The 20,831-nt window shown below is 36.6% G+C and overlaps 1 protein-coding gene across 1 annotated transcript in view; it reads left to right on the forward strand.

Annotated features, from left to right (window-relative positions):
* The first annotated feature begins 712 nt into the window (after positions 1-712).
* Positions 713-20,831, forward strand: part of otp (orthopedia homeobox) — a 48,906-nt gene continuing 28,787 nt past the window's right edge. The window contains exons 1-4 of the mRNA XM_014234225.3: positions 713-1,725; positions 3,091-3,392; positions 17,614-17,849; positions 19,422-19,598. Coding sequence (XP_014089700.1) covers positions 3,362-3,392; positions 17,614-17,849; positions 19,422-19,598 — 444 coding nt within the window. The 5' untranslated portion in view covers positions 713-1,725; positions 3,091-3,361. The remainder of the gene's footprint in view (positions 1,726-3,090; positions 3,393-17,613; positions 17,850-19,421; positions 19,599-20,831) is intronic.

Below are 20,831 nucleotides of genomic sequence, written 5' to 3' on the forward strand. Positions count from 1 at the left end.
TGACCTCCATATTGGAAATCGCTTGCCAATATACTCGCTGCTTGCGGCAGTTGGGGCTGGAGCAGCAGGCTCCATAGCTAGTTTCGTGTGCTTGTTGTTGTTGTTGTAGTTATGCACGGTGGTGAAGCTACTAATGGCAGCCTTAACGCGCGATTAGGCAAAGCAGCCAAAAAAAATATGCTATTCGCGCTTATCTCGCCACGGGGCGGGTGCAGGGGGCCAGAGCAGAGTGCTGTTAAAAAATGTACAATTCCGTGGGCGTGCGAAAATAAATTACCCCGGGTGTGTAGAAGCTGCTTTTGTAAAAATTTTGGTTCTAAGCAATAGAAAAGTTGGTGCTAGTTGGTATGAAATCGCTCTTAGCGCAAGCCAAAAATAAATTTTTAAATCAACAAGGCACAAGACTTAGGTCCACGCACCCCCGCTTTTAGTTATTAACTACGCCACTGAGTCTTAAGTTTAAATGTTTTGCTTTGTTTTTTTTTTTTGCTGTACACTCGATTGTCTTATTATTGTTTTGCTATTGTTGTGCTCAAGCGAATGGCTGGATTTGAGAGGACTGCGAATTGGAAGGAGCGCCACAGCCTTAGCCGCAGCCTCAGCCTCACCGTGTGTTGTTGGTGTTGGTGGTGGTGTTGATTGAAACTCGCCCTCAATGCTTGGCGACAGACAGCGCAGCTTAGCTGGCAGGCTGCCTAAATTGCTCGACTCGTCTCCGCTGGTGGTTGCTCGCTTCGAGTTCATAACAATTCGATTTAAATGCGAATTGTCCGCTCGCCGAGTGTAACGCGCTTGTGCATTCGTCACCGTTAGTTTTGGCAAATTTTTGCACTGTTGCACAAAGCCAACACATACACGCTGCTACACATGTGACTTCATACCGACACGCATATTTAATGACCATTTAAGGGACATTAATTTGCTCCCAATGCGACCAGTCGGGTCAACGCAGTGACACAGCTCAGACAGCAAGCTCATCTTCAATCTTTCGAAATTGTTGTGTTGCAAGTGCAGTGTGGCAATGCCGTGTTGGAATGTGAACGGTGAATGTGGTTGTTGCTGCTGCCGCGGCAGTGCCGAGAATTTGTTGGATTTAATTAAAAGTGTCAATTAAATTATAACCGTGAATTAAGTGGTTGATTTAACCGCAAACGAAACAAAGAGTGCGCTACTAGTAGAACGGGGGCAGGGTGCAACAGACGAAAGGCGCTTACTGTTGCCGTTTTGAAAGTGTGTTAATGACTTGGAGCACGAAAAGTGTTTACAAACACAAAGTTAATTCATGAACCGTAAAAATAATGTTGACAGAAGTTAATATCTAAAACAAAAAAATTATTTTAAAAAAATACCAAAATTTGTGCAAACGAACGAAAAATAAAAATGTATGATACTTAAGAAATCGGTTTCATCCGTCCGGGAAGCTTGACTATATGACTTCTTAAACATACAATTCAAGTTTCGAAGAAATCAAGCTTATACTTACATGTAAATAGAAGACTCTAATGTAAGCAAATAAAAAAAATTAAATCAAAAATAAAATAACAAAACAAAATTAAATACGTTTACAACGTATGTTTGGGTGTTTGTAAGGACTCCACACTACCGCATTTCGTATTGAAGCCAACGACTCTTTTTATGTCACTTCGAAGTTGCTGGAAGTTCATAGACATTTGATTGAATTAATCTGTGTTATGTAAGCCAGCCCAATTGAACGCTAAAGTCGAGGTGAGTGCGTTTAATTACAACTTTGCGATTTCAGGCGTTTTCATTTCATTAGCGTTGTGCGTTTTATGTTACTTTTTATGACACTTGGATTGTTATCGCTTTCGACGGCAGCTTTGATCTCTCGATTGGTTTTATTGTTGCAGTTTGTCTATGGAAAACAGACGCCAATGTCTATATGTCGAGATTACAAAATAGTTTACATAAAATAAGGCGTGCACAAATGTTTTGTTTACTAATAAATATTAGTAGCTTTACTTAAAGCGCTGGCATTTTTTAATTAAAGCAACAAAAGTTTGTTTCATTGTTATTGTAAGCAATTTTATTTTTTCCTTTGAAAGTGTTAAAAATTAAATAAATACTAATTATTTATCACATATTTTTTTAACTGTGGGGCGTTGCTTTAAAGCTTACAAGTTATGTAAGAAACAAGTTTTGCTTTATTTAATTTCATACAAGCTTTATATGTATATATAAAACTGAATTATATTTTTTGAAGAGATATTTTTCGTAGATGTGGTAACTCTGTATATTTTCATAAGGTATATTTTGGTAATATATATATTTTATTTAATACTTTTGATTTGACCTCCAACTCCACTACGTCTAATCACAAAATAAATATATTTTATTATTTAAAAATTGCTTTTATCAAATGAGTTAAGTTCCTTTCCAGCAAACAGGATAATCCTTTCTAAAAAAAGTTCAAAATATTATAAATGTTTTTAAACAGATATAGAAAACTTTTCTGTTTTGAAGTCGTTTAGTATGGTCATTAATTTTGGTTTTTTCAAGAAAAAGAATTTAAATATGAAATCAGTTATTTGACGCAACAATTTTCCATTGAAAATGAGCGTGTTTTTGGGATATTAAGTCAAAAGAAAATTAGAAAATAATTGTTTTATATCAAAAATATAACGGTGTTAATACAAATTTGTAGATCTTTTCATTACCTACAAGTTTGGCATACAGCTTTTTTCCAAAGGACTTGTAGTTTTGTCAGCAATCGAGATAAACCGTTTTTAACTCTTAAGATCTCAATTATCCACCCTCCCTTCCACTTTCCGACCTTAGATCGCGCGTAAATTATTTTTCCTTTAATTTTTGTTTTTTAGCTTCATTTTTCAATGGGTTTCATACTACCGCGAATTGTTATTTTTTGCTTTAAAAAATTACCCTGGTTTATAAGAGCTTTTTCGGCAAAAACGATATACGTATATCAAGCCTGAATAATATTATATTATATACAAAAATAGTACAACAATATTCAACTACATTGCTTTATAATTCAAATTACCAAATTTGCTTTAAATTGCAAAAATAATTTTTTTTTAAATATTTTTCAAAATGCTAATTTTTCCTTTGCAGCACGAATCTATTGAAATGTAGTGCTGTCACGCCAAGCTCTTCGGCACACGAACTGTGATAAAACATGTATACGACAGATTAACACCTGTGAAAATAATACGAAGAATCTACAAACACACTACCACATACACAGCGACCGTTATACGATCAAATTTAATTCACTAGAAAAGCTACAGCGAAGTTACGACAGAAATTTCATTATCAAAATCAGCGCGTTAAGTGGAAAACCGGCAAGCTGTCTGCGCTATCGATTCGGAACTTTTCAGCAAATATGCTGAACAATCTGGGCGCCAATGTTTTGGGTAAGTCGGAGCGCAAATATTTATCAAACGATATATAAACTCATAAATATTTCATATTCGGAATGTGTATTGAAATATTTGATAAGAACTCAATTAACGGCATATAAACGAAATGCAAATCGTCTAACGTCGTCGCTGTAAGTTGAGTTGTTGTTGTAGTTGTTATTCTTCCTTTTTGTGTGTCTTCAAGCAAATATACATAATTAAGATCGCTCGGAGAATTACGCTAATCAATAATAATGTTTCAATTTAGCAATAGCTCAACAATAACAACAATAAACAAGCTACACCGAAGACAACAAGTAAATTAAACTAATTTTTTGTGCATACGCAGTGCCGTATAGCTGTATGTGCATTAACGTGTGCGTATGTGTTTACGATTTCCCACACCAATCTACAAGTTGCCTAGCGGTCAGGATCACTGGAATTTTAATCAGCGTAATCAACGCTAAATGGCGGATAATTGAGCGGCGGCGGCGCCGGCTAGTGCGTGTGTGTGTGCGTCAATACAAACGCCGATATGTGTGCGCCTGGATCGAATCGAGAGTGAATCGCACCGATCGCCGCTGGCAGACGCGTTCAGGTTCATTGGCGGCTGTTTGCCGATGTCACAACCATTTAGCAGCGCGTCTGGCCCACTGACTCCGTTCCATGAGTGGGCGACCACTTGCCTACCCACTTACCATCATTTATCGCCAAAGCCAAACATTGCCGGCAGTGTTAATTGTAATAATTGCTCAGCTCAATAATTGTGGAAATTATTTTAATGCAAATTACAACTGATTGTATAAATTATACAATATTAACTTCTTCTTACCGCAATGTTAATGATTTTTAAACACTTTCGTTTTCGACAAAATCACCGCCTACCGTGTGTGTGTATGTGTTTGTGTGCATTTGTTATATAATATATACAGTTACGTATATAAATTAATGTAAATTGCAAAAACATACACGCAGGCTTCTAGTGGCCTTTACACGCATAATGCAATCGCCGCTTTTGCCTGCATGTGCACTTGTTGACTGCTTCATTTGTTGCAGCAACGGCTTGTCGCTGCTGCCAGTTCTGCGCTTTTATCAGCCACTTTACGTGCCAACTGCAACGGTCATATATTTTATAAAATTCAAGTGCCATTTTTTCAACTAGTAATTAATTACTTTAATTTGTTCGATTATTAATTTATTGCACATTGTTTCGAGCACAGGCTGGAACACTTCGGTGGCAGCACACCGCATACAAGTGCATACTATGTACTCTAGCATATAACTATTGTATGTTAGTGTGTGTGTGTTTATGTGTGTGCGCTTTCGATAGTGCGAGCGTTGCATTTTTACGACCTTTATGTAATGCTCTTGGTGCAAATATTATAGTTGGCAATTTATCGCTTTCGCGTGGAACGCGTTGCACAGTGATATACGAAGTAAGGCAAATTTGCTCCTAGGGTATTTATTATTTTTTTTTTTTTTAATTTTTCGAAACTCGGTAGCATCAATATTTTAAAATATTCCAGTGGAATAAATAATTTTGTGCAAAATGATAGACTTTAAAAAAAAATTGTAACGATAACCAAACAAAAAAAAAAAAAAAACGCTTACTTCAGCTGTACCGAAGCGTTAATACCTTTTCCAGTTGCATAAAAGAATAAAAATTTATTTAACTTGATTTTGAATCGTCACTTAGCTATGTATATGCTAAAGTGCTCCGTTAACAGTGATGCCGCCAAGTGAGCTGGTTCTTGGGGAGTTGATTAGGTGCGAATCTTCGAGTACCCTCAATACCCGATATAAAAAAGGCGGTTTGGAGGAAAACGCTTTCAAAGTTGACATTGCTAAGTTGACTGATCCGAAAGCTTCTACACTACAGTGGATAGGGCAAGTATTTGTATAATATTAATAAACGAAATGAGTGATGTATTTGGGAGGCTCAAGTGTACTTTCAGCAAACAGAATCGATATTTGAAAATTGTAATCCTAAATCTCCGTAAATATGATGATTAAAAGTATAAAAAGCGAGTTAAATTTAGCAAGCTTAGGGACTTAAGAGCGTTATATTTTACCTTTCTCATCTGTCTTTCGAATGCCATATAATATTTATTTTACACTCGAAATGTGGTAGTGAGATACGTGAAACCTTGGTACTTTCGCAATTTTTCTAATCTATGTTGGAGCTTTGTCCGCTTCTTAATGTGAAAACAATGATATCCGGTCGAATTCGATACAATAAAGTATGTGGATTGTTTATTCAAATAGTATAATCTCCTTCGATTCAATTTACTCTTGATTGCACTAGTTGTGTGTTCGATTTGGCACGATTCAAAGACTTAACCTATCGAAGGACGTAAACGTGCAAATTTGATTGGTATGATTTTACCGTTAAATTCCTTTAGAAAAAAAGCATGTAACACTGCGATATTATATCAGAAGTAATGCAGTTGGATTTGTATGTGACATTATGGCAGGTAAATGCTTTTAAAGTTTCAGCGATTTGAGAGTGGGGAGGGGCCGACAACGTAAGAATTAAAAGAAAATAAATGTCTGGCTAAAAAATATGAAATGTAGCGCAAATCGGCCTTCACTTTTCCACGCATAGGTACATACATACATAATAATTATCGGTTTATTCGGGGAATAGATTTTTTGAATGAATATTAAGGGAAACACTCATATTTTTGGAAAATTTCTTATATTTGTCAACAAATTTATGCTGTTGCCATACCATTTTATACTCTTGTTTGTTAGATCATCAAAAGTAATTAATGTGTTTGAACAGTTTAGAAAAAATTCTCAATATTTTGTTTTAAGCCTCTTTTTTCGATTATAAAAAATTTCAGCTTGCTTGGAAATGAGGGTGTAACAGAGTTTGAATTCTCTACAAAACTATCTCTAATTTTCAATTAAGAAAAAAACAACTTCGAAGTTCTTTAAAGACAATTTAAAATACTAGTAAGGTATTGGCTTAGCATTTTTTATTTTTCAAGAATAAATACATTTCAGATAATTGAGGGTAGTTTTTAATGCTTAAATCATTTAAGTTCCACTAAAATATAATTGAAAACCAAAAAACCTTTATAAACTCTATTGCACTTGCACAAAAAGCGCTTCTGCAATGCAGATGGAATTAGCCGATGGCGGTTTTAACAACACTTATGCATGCAAATTTTACACCAGATTGCTTCTAATGATAAATCATAAAACACAAATACTTTCTATATATGTACGTGTGGTAAAGCTTTGTTGCCTAGCGCTTTTTAAGGTGATAAATTTCCTAATCCTTTGATCCGCAAGCAGCAGCCACAACAAAGTCACAAAGCCTAGTTTTACGACAATGAAAATTTACATTTTTCAAAATCTCTCACCGCCGTCACCAGAGCAGCGCATGCACAGTGGTGCGAATTGCAGAAATCCTTGTTAAAATTGCAAATTGCCCATCAGGCATTTGTCGACTCAAGTACTTGAACTGAAACATTTTGCCACCAATTAAAAGCCATTTGCATAAGCATTTATTTTTTTTTTGTTTTGTGTTGCATTAGGAATGGTGAACATTTTCGAAATTGCACAAACACCAATTGAAATCCAGTTTTGTATGTAGTAGTAGCGCGAAAAATTTGCATTTTCCCTGCTTTGCCGCCTAAATTGCTGCAACACTTTTATTCGGCGTAGAAATGCTAACTGTGCGACCGCTTAGCCTGCAGCGCGCTCGTTACATTTGTTGCTGCCGTCAGTATTAAATGAAAATTCCACGATTTATTCTATGTGAAAAGTTTTTAATGCCACCGACAGTCGACAAGGACTGAGTGGCACAGCGAGTGGCCGACTGAAATGGCGTCAACAAGCCGGTTGGCAATGGTGAGTGAGTGCGAGTGCCATTGATTGCCAACTGCCGCAAGTCTGTTTGTGCCACGACGTTTATGCCAGCGCTGCTGTTGGCAGGCGCAAAAGGATTAATTAAATTAATTTCACAATTGCATTTGTAATTCGTTGGACTTAATTTTACGCACCGCTTTGCTGTTGTGTACTGTTATGTGCACATATGAAACGCTCTGTGCGCGTTCACCGGTTTCGCTGCCATTATTGTTGTTGTTGCCTTGCTGATTTGCCGCTATTTTCTACGCAGCGATTTTCAAATCGGCCATTTTGGAAAATTTCCTGCAATTTCGGCACGCAATTTTTTTTCTCGAATGCTTTGGCAGCCTTACCGCAGTTTGGCATATGCCGAGCTTTCCGCGCGCGCCGCACTTGTAGCGAAATTTTCGAAAATTGCCCAAATTGTTCGCTATAAATTCTCATTTGGCAAAATTCGTAATTAATTAATCGTTTTATGCGGTTTGTGCGGCAACGCAGCACGCGTCCGCAAAGATGCAACAGCTGCGGTATTTGGTTTTTGGCGATCTGCTGTTGCAGCCGCAATAGCGAATGTTGCAGCTGATAATTTATGCGTTTTTAAGCGTTGCCGCAATAAAATTGGTTACTCAAATCGCTGCGCGACATTCGCTGCGCAGAGGTTCACAGGAAGGCACAGTAGTGGAGTGTACTCTTGATTACATATTTCTGAATTATCGATATCTTTAGCTGTTAATAGCTGATAAGTGGGTATATGCTGGTCCGAGCTGAACAATTTGTTCAGTGATTGTAGCGTTAACTTAGATAATAATGCATGCCAAATTTCGTGAAGATATTTTGTCAAATAAAAAAGCTTTCCATACAAGGACTTCAGTCTCAACGGTCAGTTTGTGTGGCAGCGATACACTTGAGTGGTTTGATATCGACCGTTCCGACAAATCAGGTTTTGACTATCAGTATACGAGTATATATACAGACGTATGGACGGACAGATAGACGGTCATGGCTAAATCGACGCAGCAAGTCACACTGGTTATTTATATACATATATACGCCAAAGACATCAGCTATGCTGCATTTAGCTTGACAAAGAAAACAATTAAAATTATAAGCAAATTGATACACAAGTTGTCATGCTAACATAGGTAAAAAAAATATGAGCGAATCTTCAACTTAACTTTTTAAATATTGGAATACAGCTCTGCTGCAGCGATTTCACATATTTACGCGAGTGTGATTTCGAAGCGGCTGAAAATGTTGAATAAACTCACGTTTATCGTGTTGACCTCTTTCCAACAACATTTAAGACCAAGTGCACGCAGTGATCGTTTGGAACCACACAGAAGACTCTGTGGCAGGTAAACAGTGTCTGCAAATCGCCGTCTCGGCAGCACCAGCGCTGACGTCAAGTGAAAATTGTGCAGTTATACAAATGCTAGTATGTGCGCGTGTATATGTCAGTGATACTGTTTGACTTCCCAAAAAATATGAAGTACGAAGTTGTTGGTAAGCAACGCGGCGGAGACCACAAAATATTATTAGAATATCACTCACACCTGACACCGCACCCATAATTTGTTAATCACGATTTTGCGGCGAACAAACAGTGGCGGCAATTTAATGCGAACACGCAAATACATACCCATATGTATTGTAGTACTATTCATTATAGATAGTGTGTGTGTTTGTGTGTGAGTGTAGATGTACGTCTAAGCGCGAATGTGTACAGGCAGATATGAAAAGCTTTTTCTCACATGCTCCTCTTCTTATTGACGGTGATTGAGTTCGCGTTGCGCGTTTTTTCACGCCATCGGACTGCCAACGCTGATGGGCATTAGAAGCGCAGCGCTTTCCAATGGTGAACGCACATATACATACACATGTATCGGTCATGGAGAAATATGCTCAAGTACAAGTTTCAAGAATAAACCGCGAAAAGTCGCAAGACTCAATGAACTCACGACTGTCAAACGGGCGTGGAGGGGGGCTGGGGTGCTATGCGAAAACGCAGCTCATGCGGCCAAGCTATGTAAACTCACGAAATGTATAGAAAGCTAAAGCTAAAGCAAAGCAGGATGTGTGCGCAACCACGCCAATAAATCGATTTTCAGTATTTTGTGGAATAAAGTGTGACTTGAAATTTTAGAAATTGCACTTAAAGAGTGTTGAAAAAAAAAACAGACAAAAACAAATAAAAAAGTGAAGGAGTAGAACTGATTAAAAACAGGTAAGGACGGACCAAGTTCGGGTGTAACCGAACATTTCAGAATCTCGCAAATCGTAGGCCGCGTTATAAAGTCAGCCGGCGATTTTTCATATTAGTTATATGGAGGCAGAGAGAAGTATTGTTCCGATTTTGCACATTTTAGACACAAGCACATACTGTTGTCAGAGATAAATGCTTTTCGAATTTCAATAATGTATCTAACAGAATCACGGATATTTTCGGTAGAAAGTCAGCAATAGGCAGTCCATACATTCGGAATCTGGGTTCTTGAAAAGTTAAAATCCGATTTTGACAAAGTTGTATTCCGATGTATTCATTAATGCTTGATTTGTACATTGTGATACAAGGTGAAAGAGTTAGATAGAAATATTGTGTTATATGGCAAGTAGGCGTGGTTGTAGTGCGATTTGGTCTATTTTCACAACGTAATTATATAATATAAATAGCGGAATAATATTATGCATTTTTTTATGAGATCGGTCGAGTAGGTTCTCAGATATGGGATTTCACCTTAAAGTGTACGGTGCCACGCCCATTGTACAATTTTGACACCGGCGGCTAAGAAGCCCTTCCGCACCATATAAGTTGAGATATTCAATGCTTCTGGCGTATTTATTTAGTTAGTTGTCGCATCTTCAGTAGTTTTCAATATTACCGTTATATGGAGAATGAGCATTTTTAATCTATTTTTACTGAGCAGCAAATTTGGGCGCAATCTCGAAGTCTTATGACCGTTCCCTCTCTTGGTAACACCGTTTTGTGGGCGTGGTGACGCGCCGATAACGCGCACTTTCAATACAAATTTTTTGCATTCGCCTCTTTACTGTGATTTAAATATATGTATATAACCCTATATATGTATATCTATATGTTGTAGAACTAGTATATTCAGTAGACAGTAGACACTAACCGTTGTTTTTGTTTTTGTTTTTGTATGCAAAGTGATGATTGTTTGAATGTGTCTAAAAAATAAGTATTGCAAAATTTCACATACACATCCGACATAAGCACAAATTAAGTATTGCAAAATGTGAATAAATCCATTCAAACACGAATTGCACGCCAACAAGCTTTTGGAATTTTCGGTTGCATTCGCAACTTGGTGAAATATTTGAGCGCAACGTGTTTTGGAAATTCATAAAAAATGTATTTATTGATTATTTACTGTCAATATTTGCATGCAGTTTTACATTAAATGAGTTGTTGTGCGCTGAGTTTTCCGGTTTACAACTGCAGCCAAATACAATTCAATATAGAGGAATGCAAGCGAAGATGACAACACAAAAGCGACTGTGGATTGTGCGCGATCGCGGCTGTGTGTTGTGGTTTGTGTAGACGCGGCGGAGCGGCGACGCTAATGAACAGTAGCCGCGTTGGATGTTGGTGTAAAAATTAGCACTTCGCTGGCAACTCCAATTCACGCATCATTTTATGATGCCACTACATGAGTTCGTGCCCACTTTGTTCGGACTGTGTGCTGTGGCGAATGCAGTGGTTCCAGTGCTGGGACGACTGTCAGGCGGTGAATTGTCGCCTTGGTGTGGAGAAGAGGCATGCTGCTGGTGGATGATGACGCCAAGTCTTGCGACATATCTAAGTCTATATACGAGTACGTATGTGACAGTTGCTGCAATGGAGAGGTGACACGCCAAGTTGATATTTCATTGTTGATTTAACATGAGTGCCACTTCGGCACCCGCTTTTTTGTAACATATATATGGTGTATTGTAGAAAATCAATATGGACTGAATAAGTTCAAATTCTTTCGGGAAATTTGTAATTAATTGAACAGTTTCAGAACGTACACTCATCAAACGCATCATTACTGTTGATGAGACGTGAGTTTATAATGAATACGATTTGAAGAGAGTTTATTTTTGTCAGTCCGGGTCATATCTGAGCAGATGTATAATATAAGTATTAAACTGTTTGAACTGAAATCAACTTGCTTCGCGACTTCAGAGCTCTCCTTCAAAATAGTGAAAAGAGAAAAAGACCCAAAGTTCGACGATAATGTCACTACTACTAGCGATCTTTATATACATATGTATATGCATACACATACATATATGTATTAGTGTAAACAATTTTTAAGGCAACAAATTCAATACAGCAGCTTCAAAGCTACCGAAATTTTAACAAGTTAATTTAAAAACAATAAAAATCATTGATTTTAAGACTTCACAGTACTTAACACGTTTACATTTTATGACCCTGAAAAGTCAAAATCACAGTCAAAGGCCACAATGCCGACAGGTATATGAACTAAAAGATGATAAAAGGTTTGGAGAAACAACAAAGAATACCCGAGCCAAAATTTTCGTTGATTAAAAATTACATTTTGAGTGCAGCAGATTTTTTTTTAAGCGACAAAAAACAAACTACGCAACTTTTTTTAATACTTAATGCATATATTTTATTTTTAACAAATAATTTAGTTAATAAAACTTTTCCAATAAAAATATTTAATTTAAAGCAAATAGAAAAAAGTATACTTATTTTTTCTTTTGTTTTTGTTTATAAAATGAAATATTTAGACTTTTTTTCTTAAAAACTTATTTTGAAATTTTTTTTCTAAAAAATTTATTTAAAAAAATGTATTTCTAAAGTTTTTTTTTTGAAAATTTTAAATCACAATATTTCAATATAAAATATTAAATAATCCAGACCCAACACAATAAACATCTATATTCTTTAGTTCACGCTGAAAAAATCGTATGTAAGTAAATATACAATATGTTACATGCACAGTATGTGTATTGTTTATGTATGTTTATGCTTTTAGGTGCAACTTTTTGCTGACGTCAATATTGACTTTTTGTAGAAGTCTTACGAATTCGTTATATATTTGTGCCGACGACTACATACACACGCTTATACACATACCTTAGGCCCGACTTAATTCAAATACATTACGCTCGTGTCTTCAACGGAAATCGCACAATTTACTATTCTTCCACCTCCACAACAAAGTCAACACGATTGCGAGTGCGAGAGACTATGTAAAGAGCAGTTTGTCCGGTCAGCTCTAAGGATATTATTGATAGCCCTTTACTACATTTTGCATATAGCAACGGGGACCATAGCTTAAAAAAAAGTACAGTACGCAGCAAGTTAAAAGTTTCACTTCAAATATAATTTATTTGATCGTTCGCGAGTGGGGATTTATATACCTGGTTGTTGTGATCTAAGTAGCTCATTCAGTCTCAAACCTTTTCAGTTGATAGAGCTTGATATTGGCTTTCTATGTGGTAGTCAAAGCTGACGTCATCTATTCGGGAAGGTCGTCTCTAACTTCAGGTAGAACCTTACTTCGAAAATTCTACTACATTGGACACTATAATTAGTAATGCAAATATTATAAGTTTGAACAGATCTTTGAGACGAAAAAGAGTTCACATCTATACAATCATTTCAGTACCGCTCGAATTGAGCTCTTTACTACTTCTAACAATGGCTGGTGACATTGTACAAATTTTTAAACTTTTCGTGAGCATTAAATGGATTGGATCTAATTCCAGTTTTTGATATGAGCTTACGAGTATATAGCTTTATAGTTATTGCTTTGGAATTCTACCTTAAGCCCTTTAACACCTCGACCTACCACGCAAAATTAAACGTTCCCTGCTATCTCTTCCTTTTGAAGAATCTATATTTTATTGCTCGTTACGCCTGATGTGCACACCATTGCTGGGCAATGACTGTCGAAGAGGCTCACCTTGTCGTAGCAGTTATGACTCGAACTGATTTGATGCTGCCGAGGCGCTCGCACTTACGTGAGTTCACATATACCAGCGACTTGTAAATGTTTGACTTGGCCACGTTCGGCTGGAATGAATGGTGCAAGATGCCAAAAACATCAGTTTAGGCACACAAGCCGCGGAAGAGTTGAGCCTAGGCTTAGCTGTGCGATAACCGATCATCGAGTGTTGGAAATAGTTTGAATTCGAACAAAATAAATATTTGCTGTTTCTGCTGTCGTTCACTGCCGCTGCCGAAGTGACTTTACGAGCGGGCGTACAACGCTACCAGCGCGCCGCGCCACTGTTGCCGTTCGGCTGTTGTTGGTGTGATTTCTTGTTGTGAACCAGTATTTAATGCGTGTGTTTGCTCAGCGCATGGGATTGGATCGCATCGCATGTACGTGTTAAAAAATTCCAACTCTTTGCAAGACACGGAACCACTTTCGCGTTGATGGTGGCGCGGCTGATTTATATCCGCACTACGACTTCATATATGTTGGTGTGTGTGTGTGTAGGTGCTCCCGCCACTGTTGGCATTTAACTTCTTTAACGTTATTATTATATTTGAAGTTCTTGTAGTTATGCTGTTTTAGTTGCTCTTGTTGTTGTTGTTGCTAATTGCGCTGGCATTATTCTCCATTTGTATCCACACTCTTATGTTGTTGTTGTGGTGCGAGTTGCTACCTTTTTCGCCTCTGTTTGCTCACTGTGTCTGTTGTCTGCGCTGTTTGTTGTTTGTACCATTTTGTTGCTTGTTGTTGCTTCTTTATAGTAGGCCTCCTCCATCATCGTCATTACCATCGCCATCATCAGCGCAGCCTCAGCCATGAAAACAATGAGCAACGTTGATGGGGTTAGGCATTTGTCGTGTCGCTGCCTTCTGCGCCCTTACATCTGTATTTGGCGTTTCCTCTTCGCCTGTATGTGTGTATGTGTAGGCAACACAGTTGTCCGTTCGCCCCTTTCGTCAGCTATCTCAACCGGCAGCGAGTGTTTGGCTGTGTCGCTTGTCAATCTTCACCTGCTTGACGGCGTTTCTAACTTCGTTCAACTGTCATCTACATGTTGGTCGCGCATTGTTGTTGCTACTGTTGTAGCGAGTCTATGTGTTTGTGCTATTTCACACACACACATACACACACATGCACACAGCGAAGCAAACAAACTAAAAAGTGCTTGTAAGTTGTTAGCGTTTTTTGCTGCCGCTACTGCCAACTACTCATTGCTGCTGTCGTGTCCGTCCGTTATTTCACTAAAGTCGCTTATTGTTCGTGTATGCCTGCCTTCGTTCGCTTCGTCTCGTTTGTTACTGTTACTGTTTTTGGCATCTTTTGAATGACAGGTTGTTGAAAAATTCAATTTACTTGATCGCCTCAGTGTTGCGCGATACACGATAGTGGCGGTGTTGCTCCAACGGATTTCTCGTGCGTCATCATTACATGCGCACAAAAACAAAAACAATAGTGAAACGGTGGTGGAAACCAAGTATGTGTGTGTGTGTGTTTTCAGCGCATGACAATTGCAATACGCCGATTTAGTGATCGCGCGGTGTAAATTTTGTATATTATATTTGGAGAATACAAATTATTTACAACAATAACAAAAAAATACTGTGAATAACTTTGTGTGTCAAACATCGGCAAATATGTGCAAATCCAATTAACTGTCGTCTATTAAACACATGAGTTAATATCTGATTGATCGCTAATGAGCTGCGAGCACTTTCGAAACTAAATATAAATGTCAAAATAGCAACAAATCGAAAAGTTGGTGTTCTTCGGCAACTATAATAATATTAAAAACCATTTAACATATTACGAAGATCAATAATCGTTCTGCTGCTTATATATATATATATATATATATATATATATCTTAAGGTTGGTTATAGCTAGTGACGCAAATAAATTAATCAGCCAAAAGAGTATGTTTCAAAAAACACGATGTGCTTACTTCAGTTTTTCAGTTTCGGGTTTAATCGTTATGTATTCATTTTTCCACGCTTATGGAAGACTTTTAGCTTACTGTACTATATTAAAAAGTAGAAGAAGCTTGTAAGCGTCTATATACGAAGTTTTATAAACGATAAAAATTTAATTCAGTAGCGTTCAAAACAAAACTGCTAGAGAGGATTGGAGCTACATATATATGTTTATTGCCGAAGTAAAATTTTATTTTGTAAAGGAAACTTTAAACAATGCAAGGGATAATAACTGTTAACCATGCTATGTGCATATTTTACAATAGTTACGAGTATTTTTTGTATGAATGAAACTTAAAAAAAAAACAAGTAAGGAAATATTAAGTTCGGGTGTAACCGAATATTTTATACTCTTGCAACTTGCACGGATCAAAGCATTGAAAATACCTTCAGTTGTTAGAAAAACTTTGTATTAAAAAATGTTACGAAACAATTCAATATTAATTATTCGATGCAATCGGGATTGGCTTACAATAAAATTTGGTATTTTATTAAGCTATATTATAGGCCATAGACTCACTTACTTTTATTAATATATATTATACTTCCTTTTAGCTAAAATTATATTCAAATCAACTTCAAATAAAATATATGGGATATAAACTGAACTGAAGAAGCTAAATTTAATATATTGAGTTGATTTGAAAACGATTTTATCCGATTTGACCTATTTCCACATTATCGTAAGAAGGGTTGAAAGCAATTGTTGCATGTTAATTTTGCTTTATTGGAAGATATATACATTAAACTTATTAGGAGGCAGCTTAATTGGATTCGTTGTGCCAAATTTGAGTTCTGTATCTTAATTTAGTGCTTAGTTATGGCACTTTATAAATGTTTCTTTAATTGTGTTTTGTGGGCGTGGCAGTGGTCCAATTACGAACTCGCCCTCACTTTTTTTTACCAAGGAATAATGTACCAAGTTTCATTAAGATACCTTAATTTTTACTTAAGTTACAGCTTGCACAGACAGACGGACGGACTGACAGACAATCAGATTTAAACTCGTATCAACTCTTATATATATATACATATAACCCTATATATATCTCGATTAGTTTTAAGAGATACAAACAACCGTATAAAAACGTCAACTTCGGTTGTTACAATACCCTTCACATGTGCTTGTTTTATAGCATAAAAGCGTTTAAAAAGATCTTTTTCATGATTTTGATCGGTTAATTTAAATGACAGCTATATGCTTTAGTGGTTCGATCTGAATAATTTATTTGGAGATTATAGCGATGCCTGAGATAATAATCTATAATCAAATTTCGTGATGATACCTTGTCAAATATCAAAAACACGAGGACCTGAGTTGGAACGATCAGTTTGTATGGCGGCTATATAGCACATGTGGTTGTGCGATCTAAACAATTTTTTTTTCAGATTATAGCAGCGCTTTGAATAATAATCTATGAAAAAATTCGTAAGGATAGTATCTTGTTAAATAAAAATTTAAAATCTTTTCCATACGAAGACTTGATTCCGAACGTTCAGTTTGTATGGAAGATAATCCATATCGGCGGTTCCGAAAAATGAGAAGGTCTTTGGTGAGAAAATGAAAAAGAAAAGCATGCACGATTTCAGGACGATAACTCAAAAACTGAAGCACTAGTTCGCGTATGTGGTATACAGACTGACAGGCGGACAATACTGAATCGACTCAATTCGTCATGCTGATCATTTACATGCATACTTCATAGTATTTTTGACGTTTCCTTTTGAGTGTAAATATTCTCTACTACAATAGAAGATATTGTCGAAAAAAATTTAAAAAAAAATTACAAAGTGGCGGCTTTTTCAAAACAACCGAATTTCAATCCAGGTTTTGTCGTTTTTGAAATGAGTGGCATATACCATAAAAGACTGAAACTCAAAAACTATTTAGGATATCCATTTACAATTTTAGTATGTTATATTTAAAGCTATAACTTATCGAAAGTTTTAATTTCACACTAGTTGCACCTCTTAGTACGTTGCTAGGACAGTGAGTGGCTGAAGGCTGCGCTTGTATTCCATAATATCTGCAACCATGTATAGTTCTCTAGGGTTTAGTTTTAGATTTTCGCTCACCTAGAGAAGAGTCGAAAACACTAAACTAAAAATTTTATTCTGTGTGTCCTCTCCTTCCGAATTCAATAATTATCAAAAGGGAAGTGCTCACAAAAATTAATAAAATTTTGTGATGAGATTTTTAAAACTTTGCTCATTACGATCTCCTATTTTTGAAAATAGCTGAGGAAGAGTTATTGCTTAAACTTTAGTATATTATTCACCGACAACTTACAGTTTTATAACGAAATATTTGTCTACTTTTTAAGTATCTCTTGCATGATTTGGGATTAAGTAGAAATTCATATTTGAATAACATATTTTCTATGGCAAACAATAATAATACTCAATATATAAATTTGTTTTTCTCTGCAGGTCCCAAAGATTGTGATCTACCCAAAGCCGCAATCACGGCCTTGCACGCCGGCGTCAATAGTTTCGGCCAATTGCCGCCGAACGCGCAAAACCCGGCCGACGCGGTGTTGAACGGAGGCGGCGGTGGCGGCGGGGCGCGGCTGCACGTCACTGGCGGCCTATGCGACACGCCCAATCCGCATCACAATAACAACAACAACAATACCAATAACAACAACATGCAACAACAGGATCAGGTGAGCATGCAACAAGAAATGAAATGCAAGCCACAGCGATGCAGGCGGGCCAACGCAAGAAAAAATTTCGTAAATTAACAAAAAAAAAAAAAAAATTAAAAAATTTAATCGAATTGATTCTTCAACACAAATCATGCAACGGTCATCTCTTGTGCATTTTATAAAGCTCGTGCATACTTTTTCTAAATACAATACATATTTACACATAATTGAATGTTTGTTAATTCATATTCTCGATGTTTTTTCTTTTCTTTCTTTGCATTTCCTTCTTGCTGTTGAAAAACCAAATCGGGCATTTCTGAATTTATTTCGATCAAATGAAAACGAAACCGATTTTCATTTATGCGTTTAACAAACATTTTCACGCACATATATGTATATGCTTGCATCTGCGTATGTATGTGTATGTTATGTTGCGAGTTTATTGTGTTTATTAATTGGTAAATGAATGCGAAATGCGCGCACAAATCTGAATTGATTCATTCAAACAAACGAAAATTTATCGAAAAAATTGAAAAAGTAAGTGTATTTCTCTTCTATATTTGTAGTTGTAAATTGTATTTTGTATGATTTATGTATATGCATATATGTCAGATAAAATCTTAGGGTATTTGTGTGTGTGAAGAAAAATTAATTAAATTAGGGAAGTCAGCTAGTAAGGGGTTTGTGAAGGACTCGATCAAAATCAACGTTTTGGTTTAATTTATGAAAATATTTACCGTTTTTTCGGAGCAATTGCATTCAAATCGATTTTTTGTGGAGTCACAATGCATAATAAATGAAAGACTTACAGATTACTTGAAAATAATACTACAAGGTTATGTTAAGCTACGGTGGGATAAATGAAGCTATGGAATCAAAATTATTATTTAAGAAAAATCAAGGAATTTAATATGTGATTGATGCATAAAACCAGTTCTGATAATGCCGTTTCTATAGCTTTTTCGCTATACAAGTATATATAATAGATTCATAGTACGAATAGATTTCCATGTTGCTTTTGAAATTTGTTCAGTTTGTATGGCAGCTATATGCTATAGTGGTCCGATATCGACGGTTCCGACAAATGAGCAGCTTCTCGGTAATGAAAAGTATGCGTGCAAAATTTCAGATATCTTAAAAACTGAGGGACTAGTTCGCGTATATACAGATAGGCAGACAGCTAGACAGTGAACGGACAGACACACAGACATGGCTAAATCGACTCAGATCGTAACGCTGATCATTTAGATATATATTTTATGGGGTCTCCGACGATTCCTTCTGGTGGTGTTTGGCGTATAATTAATAACTAAAGGAAACTATTGCCTGGGCCCCTCTTACGTTCTTTTGAACTTAACAAAGCATTACATTGGCAAGACTGCTGAATTAACTAACAAAGAGAGGATGAGTAGTTAAATTCCTAGATACATACAAGTGCCACACTTCAGAAGCTAATGAAGCAGTATAAACATCACCAAAAAAATATATAATTTTTGTATTTTTTATTAGCTCAAAGTCCTGTAAGCTAGAACATATTTAAAAGATAATCTTACGCAATCGTTAAAGTGGAAAATGGCTTACGTTCAACAGCGTTTCTATCTCTTGCAGAACTCGGATAAAAACAACAAGCAGAAACGACATCGCACACGCTTCACGCCCGCCCAATTGAATGAGCTGGAGCGGTGCTTCTCGAAAACACACTATCCGGACATTTTCATGCGCGAGGAAATTGCGATGCGCATCGGACTGACCGAGTCCAGAGTGCAGGTAAGTGCGTCATATACAATACATAGAAGCTACAAAATCAAACATACATGCACACGTGTCTAATATGTAAAGCGGACAGTTATATTCGCCGGCATTTGCAATCAATATTGACAGCGAGTGCATTTGCGAAATGTTGCGGTTTCCAGCGCACAAATGTCGAAGTTGATTGCGGTTGTAGGCAATGGCAGCTACGCAAATATATTTGGCGGCTTAGAATAATAGTTGTCACCAGCGGCTGTGTTGCGCTGTTGTTACTGCTGGCGTACGGTACCGTTATTTGTTTGGTTTCGATTTTGACGTTTGCTCTGCTCGCAACGCTGACTCGGATGGGTCATCTGCCTGGTGTTTTCGAAACAATAAATGGATATTTTGGTGGTTTTGGTTTCAGTGCGGTTTTCGTCATCGATGTTCGGCTTGTTCAACATGACATTTCGTAGATGTTCAATAGTTGGTTATGTCCGATTTGTTGCCAGAGGCCGCAAATTTGTTCTAAAATGTTATTGCGGCCTGAAAGGAGTGCTGTGATTACTCTTTGGATTGTGTTTGCAGTAATGGAAATGCACACAGTGTGATGGACAATAATGATTTTGAAAAAAAAAATAAATGCAACACAAATTCATAAATAGTTTCTAAAAATTTTATTTTAATTTTTGATGTTTATTAAAAGTACTGAATCGCTTGAAGATGCCACAAGGTATTTATTGATTCTTAGATTTCTTTCTTAATTTTAAGCAGTTTGAATTGAGCCTTATAAAATATAGCTTCAGCTGAAGTATACGTAATACAGGATGTCGACACCTTTTGTGAATTTAACAGAGACTTCATAACTGATACTTCATCTAGTCAATTGAACTGCGAAGCGCCTAAATAGCTAAGCCGATTTCTAGATAAGGTCGACCAGAATCAAAGAAGGTGTTCCAGCATCTCTCTCATGCCTACTTCTCTGCTCTTTCTGCATGTGTCATCGTTAATAATGCCCATATGGCTCGCATGTGATGCCAGTAAGTCGTGAACTGTCATTTAATTTCACTTGATCCATATGTCAGTTTCCCTAGGATTGTGGATTTTTTGAAATTCGCATTATGAATTTCAATCAAATTTACGTCAGAAGCATTTTTCATGTGTTGTTTTTTTTTTTTTTTAGCAATCTTTGAACATTTGAGCTAACATTCTAGCTATTTTCTCCCGAGACGAGTTTGAGTATGCGATCAATCTTGATATTGTCGTACTTCT

Source organism: Bactrocera oleae, chromosome 4 (genome assembly GCF_042242935.1).
Source record: "Bactrocera oleae isolate idBacOlea1 chromosome 4, idBacOlea1, whole genome shotgun sequence".
In the NCBI taxonomy this organism is placed as follows: domain Eukaryota; kingdom Metazoa; phylum Arthropoda; class Insecta; order Diptera; family Tephritidae; genus Bactrocera; species Bactrocera oleae.